Genomic DNA, 8,368 nt, shown 5'->3' on the forward strand with positions numbered 1-8,368 from the left:
AAAAAAAAAAAAAAAAAAAAAGAAGAAGAGAAGCAAACATACGAAGAGATGATGCTCTTATAGCAGAAAACAGTCTTGAGTCTACAGGGACGGATCCGGCAAACATCAGACCTTCTAGATCAGTGTTGCCCAAAGTATATTTCTCAGGATATTAGAGGTTATACAAAACAGGGCTCCACAGCAGGCAAATCAGTTTGAGAAACGCAGTCCGCTAAGCATAATCAAGTGGTTTCCTTAACTGCAGTCCTGTTCAGAGCCTTTAACATGTAAATTCTTACAGTTTAAGAATTGGACATTCTTAAACTGAAAGGGACATGCTATACAGCATTTCCCAAACTTACTTAATTTGTTCTCCTCTCCAGATGATCTTACAGTACTAACACTGATCCACACTCTTGATCCTGGCACTTGAATCTACATGGTATTCAGCAGGAGGCATCAAAAGCAGTGCCAGCGAAGGAAAGCCAGGGTTGGCTCAAAGCCAGAATCCAAATGTTTGATAATGTCCGAATGTAAACTGATTTATTTAAATAATAAACCTGGTGCACCAGAGGGACTGAAACATTTGTGGAATCCAGTAAAAAGAGCTACTATATCACTGGTGCCCCATAGTTCACAAAGGACAACACCCCATGTGGCGGGTGTTGAACAAGTAATCAGAACCTGTCACAGCTGTGACAGGCTATATTTTCTCTAGGTCTCCATTTCCCCATCTATCAAAAAGGAAAAACAGTTCTTGCCTTGCCTATCTCAGAGGATTCGTTGAGGGACTGAATGGGCCCTGATGACTGTAAAGCACTGTACAAGCCATTAAACACGGTGTAGATATGGAGGGAGCACCACAGTCCCCAGTGAATGTTCTGAAACAACATGAGGTGTGAAGCATTTGACCAAAATACAGCCCAACAGAATGCCGTATCTCCCAGGTCCACAGAGGGCAGGAGGGGCTCCAGCACCTTACGCAGAAGCATAATTTCTTAAAAGTTTTTCAAAAATTTTTTTGGGGACAGAGTTTTGCTGTTCTCACCCATGCTGGATGCAATGGCGCGATCTCTGCTCACTGCAACCTCCACCTCCCGGGTTCAAGTGATTCTCCTGCCTCAGCCTCCCAAGTAGCTGGGATCACAGTTGCCTGCCACCATGCGCAGGTAATTTTTGTATTTTTGGTAGAGACGGGGTTTTACCATGTTGGCCAGGCTGGTCTCAAACTCCTGACCTCAAGTGATCCACCTGCCTCAGCCTCCCAAAGTGTTGGGATTACAGGCGTAAGCCACTGCGCCCAGCCAGTTTTGTTAGGAGAATTTTTCCTCTGCCTTCCAGACCAAAAAAAGGCAAAAAGCAGTTCCCTAGTTTTTTGGATTCTTGCCTTCCTGAAGTACCTATTCCAGAGAGTACTTGAGAGACTGATGAGAACAAGTGGTAAATAGGACTTTTAAATTTCTTCACATAATGCTTTTGTGTTTTTCAGATTGTAGGTGTGGGATGTGCAGTTTATGTATCATGTGAGACCCACAGTAAATGGACAGGCCCTGGGGAAAGCCAAAGTCACAACGAAACAGGCAGGACAGATAGGGGTCTTACCTGGAGGATGCCAATCACCTTTTTGGCTATAAAAGGGCCAAAGTGAGATGCTTTTGATAAACTCACTCCTTTGTAGTCTGCAAGAATTACAATTCCATTCACCTGGGTTTCTTCAGACTGAATGAGTTTTTCTAAGGTCAAGTATATGGCTCGGATGTTTTCGGTAATTGGATAGTTGCTCGGTATCCATCTGTCTAAGGTCATAAGAGATTGACAGTATGTTACAGAAGTTAATATAAATAAGGGATCAAAGATTTATCTCCTATCACTGTTGTTTCAAAATGGAAAAGAAAGATACTCTAGTAGCCATGACTCTATTTAGGTTAGTAAATGGAATAATAAGCAACAGCTGGTTTCTTAACTCCAAACAGCAGCACATTTTGCGATGCAAATACAATTGAGTGTTGAGGTTAAGAGCATGAGCTCGGGCTGGGCACAGTGGCTCATGCCTGTAATCCCACTACTTTGGAAGGCCGAGGTGGGAGGATTGCTTAAGCCCAGGAATTCAAGACCAGCCCAGGCAACATGGCGAAACCCCATCTCTACAAAATACACAAACATTAGTCAGGTGTGGTGGGGTGTGGCTGTAGACCCACTACTTGGGAGGCTGAGGTGGGAGGATCACTTGAGCTCAGGAGATTGAGGCTGCAGTGATCATGCCACTGTACTCCAGCCTGGGTGACAGGGTGAGACCCTGTCTCAAAAAAAAAAGATGCACTCTGAAGTCAGACACACCTGAGGTTTGAATGTTACTAACTGTGTGACTTTGGGCATGTTACTATAATACCTCACTCTAAGCCCTAATGTCCTCATAAGTAGAATAGGGTGATAATGCCTACCTTCATGGACATCTGTGCTTTCTGGCATCATGTATCTCCCCTTATCTTCATAGCACCAACCTGATTTTCCTTATGGAACCACCTCCTTCCACTCTAGCCATGCAATTTGGATAGAACTGACTTGACTCCTGACTCCAGAAGTGAGCAAGTGATTGGGGATTGATTGGCCAGTGATTGGCCAATCTGACAGCACATCCTTCTGGCCACAGTGTGTGATCCAAGCCAGGTCAAGCAGAGTCAAGGAGACTCAATTCTAGGACCCTGGCCCTTTGGAAAGAGATCTCTCTTCCCTCTTGTAGTTTTGAGGCGGTGAGTCTGAGATTCACAGGCCCCATGAGGCAAGAGAGCTGGCCTGGGAATGAAGCCCCTGTTGAGGACAGCAGTGGTGGGGACAGCTTTCCAGTGCCAGAGTTTGGGCCTCTGAATGGAAATATGGCTGGACTTCAGTTATCTGAACAACTGAGTTTTTTTTGTTTGTTTCAGCCAATGTGAGTTGGCTTTCTGTCACTTGCCACACAAAGACTGAGTCTTGGCCAGATGTGGTGGCTCACGCCTGTAATCCCAACATTTTGGGAGGCCAAGGCGGGTGGATCATTGGAGGTCGGGAGTTCAAGACCAGCCTGGCCAACATGGTGAAACCCTGTCTCTACTGAAAATACAGGCCGGGCGCAGTGGCTCAAGCCTGTAATCCCAGCACTTTGGGAGGCCGAGACGGGCAGATCATGAGGTCAGGAGATCGAGACCATCCTGGCTAACACGGTGAAACCCCATTTCTACTAAAAAATACAAAAAAACTAGCCAGGCGAGGTGGCGGGCGCCTGTAGTGCCTGTAGTCCCAGCTACTCGGGAGGCTGAGGCAGGAGAATGGCGTAAACCTGGGAGGCGGAGCTTGCAGTGAGCTGAGATCCGGCCACTGCACCCCAGCCTGGGCGACTCCATCTCAAAAAAAAAAAAAAAAAAAAAGACCAGGCTGGCCAACATGGTGAAACCCTCTCTCTACTGAAAATACAAAAATTAGCCAGGCATGGTGGTGCACACCTGTAGTCTCAGCTACTTGGGAGGCTGAGGCAGAAGAATCACTTGAACCCAGGAGGCAGAGGTTGCAGTGAGTCGAGATCGCGCCACCGCACTCCAACTTGGGCAACAGAGCGAGACTCTGTCTCAAAATAAAGCTGAGTCTTGACTCATACACAACCTTGACAGGGGTACTGTGAGGATGGAGCATAGTGCTGTGTTCCCCTCCTCTTTCCAAGGTGGATACTTTTCTAATACGCCCCGTGTATTTAATGATTTCTTTCCTCTCTTTGGGAAAAAAAAAAAATGAAAATGCCCACTTTTTACTGTTAACCACTGTTCTCAAGAAAATCCCAGCAAAATCTATGTGCCTCTTTCTTAAAAGATAAAACCTCACGTTTGCCAACAATGGGATATGTGATACGTGCAAAATTCTTTTTTATTTTTATTTTTTTGACGGAGTCCTGCTCTGTCACCCACGCTGGAGTGCAGTGGCATGATCTCAGCTCATTGCAACCTCTGCCTCCCGGGTTCAAGCGATTCTCCTGCCTCAGCCTCCGGGACAGTTAGGATTACAGGCATGTACCACCACGCCCAGCTTTTTGTATTTTTAGTAGAGAGGGGCGGGGTGGCGGGGGCGGGGGGCGGTTTACCATGTTGGCCAGGCTGGTCTCGAACTCCTGACCTCATGATCCACCTGCCTCAGTCTCCCAAAGTGCTGGGATTACAGGCATGAGCCACCGCACCTGGCCTGATATATGCAAAATTCTCATGAAAGATCTTTGTCCCTGAATTGTGCCAGCTTGCTGTTTAACATTGCTGCCAATTAACCCTGCCTCTATGTAACTGGATATCATCCCTTTCAATCACATGTCTCAAAAGAGCTTTAATAAAGGCAAAGCTGATACCCAATTGAGAAGAAATGTTTCTCTGTATGCCTCTTCCTAAAACGCTGGGTCGGTGGAAAGGGGTCCAGATCTGCTCCAGACATATGGGGAAAAAATTCATCTCACGAGCAAAGGGTTGAAACTGTGCAAGCAAAGGTGCAATCAGTGTTGTAATATCTGACTGTGTTGTAATATTCTTATGAGTTGAGTACAGAGGAGCAGCAGAAAAACCTGCTGACTGGTTTCCAGGTCTCTTGGTGCCCTAAAATCTGTACTGCATTGCTTATTTTAAAATAAACACTAATTTTGGCAAGTACCTAAAATAGCAGGTAAGCCATTAACAGTGGTCTTGGTACATCATAGTAAAGTCTGAGGAGAATGGAGAGTTTGGGGAATGAGTAAAGGCAGAGGAAAGTGCATGGAGGTGTCCACTCCCCATCAAACTTCCCTTCAAGAGGGCGTTTATATGAATGAGCAGAAGAGGGCTATTAGTGTGTTCTCATTCCCTGGCTTACTTAGGGAGAACATTGCATCCTTACTTTCCATTCTTCTCTCAGCTGTGGTCTGATGGAAAATGTTGAGGCTAGGAATGGAGTAGAACATTCCAAAGTTTATAATGCTTTTGGTGTCATGGAAGAGAACAGGCCTAAGAATCAGAAATCTTGAGTTCTAGCTGCCCGTGGTCATTGTGTTGAAATGCTCTTTGGGGAGCATTTCTTTCTTTCTTTTCTTTTCTTTTTTTTTTTTTTTAATTTTCTGTAGAGACAAAGTCTCACTATGTTGCCCAGGCTGGTCTCAAACTCCTGGCCGCAAGTAGTCCTTCTCCCTCACCCCCGCAAAGTGCTGGGATTACAGGTATGAGCCGCTGCGCCTGGCTGGGGAGTATTTCTAAATGCTCTTTTAGTGGCAGGGAGCCCCCATTCGTAAACTGCCATGACAAAGAAATGTAAGGTATCCTAATTACTGCCAAGAAATGCGAAGATCAAAAAACAAATCCAAAGTGAATCGTGTCAGTGGCTTCACAAAATAGAGGAAAGGAAGGAAAGGCTGGAGGAGGCACAGAGGAGGCACTTTCCAGGTGTCTGCCTAGTCCACACCCTTGCACTGATACCTGTACCTCAACCTATTCACAAAGAGGGCTCAGGGAGGGCCCTGGCAGCCATGCTTGTATCCTATGGCCAGGGGCAGGTTCTTAGGCCCCACCTGATGCTCCCCGCTAGAAATCTGGAATCTGCATTGAGGAACTTAATTGGGTGGTCAGGCAAACCTGAGAGCTGAGCGGGTGCCAGATTTAACTGTGCACAGGAGTGGGACAGCCATACACAGAAAAAAGTGTGAAGAAGATACGCAAAAGGCAGAACTATGTGGCTGAAGGATACACAGACTGTCAGGCAGAGACAGGGAGAATGGCTGTCTTGGCTCCTGGTGGCAGTCTGATTCTTGGTTCTAGGCCCTAGTAAGAACTGCCGCGCCTTCAGTTCTCTGGTTCTGGGAGGTACTCCTGTCTCCTTCGACTAAATCCTCCCTTTTTCTGAAGTTGGTTTGAGTAGGTTTTTGTTATCTGCAATCAAAAAAGCCTTGACTATGACAAAGGAGGGGTAAAAAAGGGACTTGGAAAGGAGGACAGGGTGCTGAATGGACACATTGCAAAGACTGGACACACCCGCCCCACAACAGTCTAGGGAGATACCTGGGCGGATGCAGACGACATGGCAGCCCCTGGGGTCAGTGTGGGGCAGCACGGTGAGGAACCCAGAAGCAAGGACATCTTTTAAGGCTGATGGCTTCAAGTTATTGAAGACTTCGGGCCAGCTTCTCCTACAGCTGTGGTAGTTGATGAGGAGCTGCAGGGCCCGGTCGTAATCAAACTTGCGGGCTCGGAGGAAGCGCAGCAGGAAGGCGTCGTCAAGGGACGTGCTCAGGTTCGGGTACTCCTTCCGCACCATGTCACGAAGGGCCTGCACATCTCGAAGTCTCCATTCCGGCTTTTCCTGCAGCTCTTCCCGGGCTTTCGTGACCAGTTCTTCTGTCAGTGAGCACACGTAGCCCGGAGGCTCAGGTGGTGGCGGCAGCTCATTTTCAGAGAGTGAGGCCACAGAAGGGCTGGTTCTCAGAGAGTCACTTTCTTCTGACATTAGCTACCAGGGTCCCTGCCAACACAGAAGCCCTAAGCAAAGTTAACAAGTGCTTATTTCAAATCCCAGGGCAGCCCAGTGTAGGGGACAGGAACACTTCTGTAAAAGCCAGGTAACCTCAGGGCAGTGTTTCTCAACTGGGGGCAATGATCGGGATCTAAACCACACACGCAAGTCTGACCCCAGGCTGGCTGCTGTTAGTCCCCAGGGAGGCAGCCAGCAGCTACAGCGGACTATATACTCCCTCATAAATACCAGGGCCTTCCTTATAAATGTATTAATAGGTGCTCAACCTTAGTCATCATTAAATAAATGTGAATTAAAACAACTCTGAGGCCAGGCGTGGTGGCTCACACCTGTAATCCCAGCACTTTAGGAGGTCGGGGTGGGTGGATCGCCTGAGGTAAGACTTTGAGACCAGCCTGGCCAACATGGTGAAATCCCGTCTCTACTAAAAACACAAAAATTAGACGGGTGTGGTGGGCACCTGTAATCTCAGCTACTTGGGATGCTGAGGCAGAAGAATTGCTTGAACCCAGGAGGTAGAGGTTGCAGTGAGCTGAGATGGCGCCACTGCACTCAGCCAGAGCAAGACTCTGTCTTAAAAAACAAACAAACAAACAAAAAACTCTGAGATTCAGATTGGCAAAAATAAGATAAAATAACATACTCTGATATGTTTGCTGCTGCTGGGAGTATAAATTGACAGCCTCTTCGGAGGGCAGTTGTCAATATCTTCAGAATGTAAACCCACATGCCCTTTGGGTCAGCAATTCCATTTCTAGGACATATACTTGTATATATGTGCAAAATATGCACATGGCCTTCACAAGTATTGATCATAATGACAAAAGATTGGAAACACCTTAACTGCCCATCAGGGGAGACTGGTTAAGTAATATTACCATACGAATGGGGTACTAGTCAATCATGAAAAGGAATTAGGCAGATGTTTATGAATTGATACGTTAAAAAAGCAAGTTGCAGAATAGTGTACAGAAAATCACGTTTTTAAACTATATATATACACTTGTGAATGCACACAAAACTTCTGGAAGGAGATAATAAGAAACTTACCAATGGTTATCTCTAGGGAACAGAACTGGACAAGTGAAGATTTAAGATGAGAAAGAGGATTTTTACTGTACTGTTTGAATTTTTTACCACATACCCATGTAACATATGTGCCGGTCAGATCTCCTGCTGGGAAAACGTAATTGATAAAGGGCCTCCAGTAGCTGTCCCTCTAGATCCACTATCCAGGGGAAGCCACAACTTTCCGCAGCCCTTCTGTGGCCTCACTGCTCCTAGCCAATGATTTAGTGAGACATGGGACTCCTCTAACAGGCAGTGTTTGCTTGAGGGCCTGGCCAAACCTTTGTTGGGACTGCCCTGCAGTCGGAGACTTGCTGCCCAAACATTCACAGGAGCTGATCTGCATCACTGCCCGTGGCTCTTCCTGACTTCACCAGCTCCCTTCCCAGGTGTTGTCCTTCACAACGGTTGCCTCTAAATTTCTAGCATGTCTAATCTCATCCTAGTGTCTGCTTCTTAGAGGACCCGAACTCATGCACTTTTTTGTTTTTTAAGAGACAGGGTCTTGCTGTGTCACCCAGGCTAAAGTGCAGTGGCGCAATCATAGCTCTCTGCAACCTCGAACTCCTAAGTTCAAGCAATCCTCCTGCCTCAGCCTCTCAGGTAGCTGGGACTATAGGCGCACACCACCACCACAACTGGCTAATTTTAAAATTTTTTTCTCGGGCTGTGTGTGGTGGCTCACGCCTATAAGCCCAACACTTTGATAGGCTGAGGTGGATGGATCACCTGAGGTCAGGAGTTTGAGACCAGCCTGGCCAACATGGTGAAACCCTGTCTCTACTAAAAATACAAAAATTAGCCAGGCATGGTGGTG

General features: G+C 46.7%; 1 protein-coding gene across 3 annotated transcripts in view; it reads right to left on the reverse strand.

Annotated features, from left to right (window-relative positions):
• Positions 1-8,368, reverse strand: part of TTPAL (tocopherol (alpha) transfer protein-like) — a 14,876-nt gene that overhangs the window by 4,509 nt on the left and 1,999 nt on the right. The window contains exons 2-4 of one of the 3 annotated variants that reach the window (XM_011997637.1): positions 7,534-7,558; positions 6,012-6,471; positions 1,582-1,775 (exon numbers count right to left, since the gene is read on the reverse strand). In XM_011997637.1, coding sequence (XP_011853027.1) covers positions 1,582-1,775; positions 6,012-6,456 — 639 coding nt within the window. In that variant the 5' untranslated portion in view covers positions 6,457-6,471; positions 7,534-7,558. The remainder of the gene's footprint in view (positions 1-1,581; positions 1,776-6,011; positions 6,472-7,533; positions 7,559-8,368) is intronic. The other 2 variants (XM_011997638.1, XM_011997636.1) reach the window with 2 other exon arrangements.

Source organism: Mandrillus leucophaeus, unplaced genomic scaffold, assembly GCF_000951045.1.
Source record: "Mandrillus leucophaeus isolate KB7577 unplaced genomic scaffold, Mleu.le_1.0 Scaffold544, whole genome shotgun sequence".
Classification (NCBI taxonomy): Eukaryota; Metazoa; Chordata; class Mammalia; order Primates; family Cercopithecidae; genus Mandrillus; species Mandrillus leucophaeus.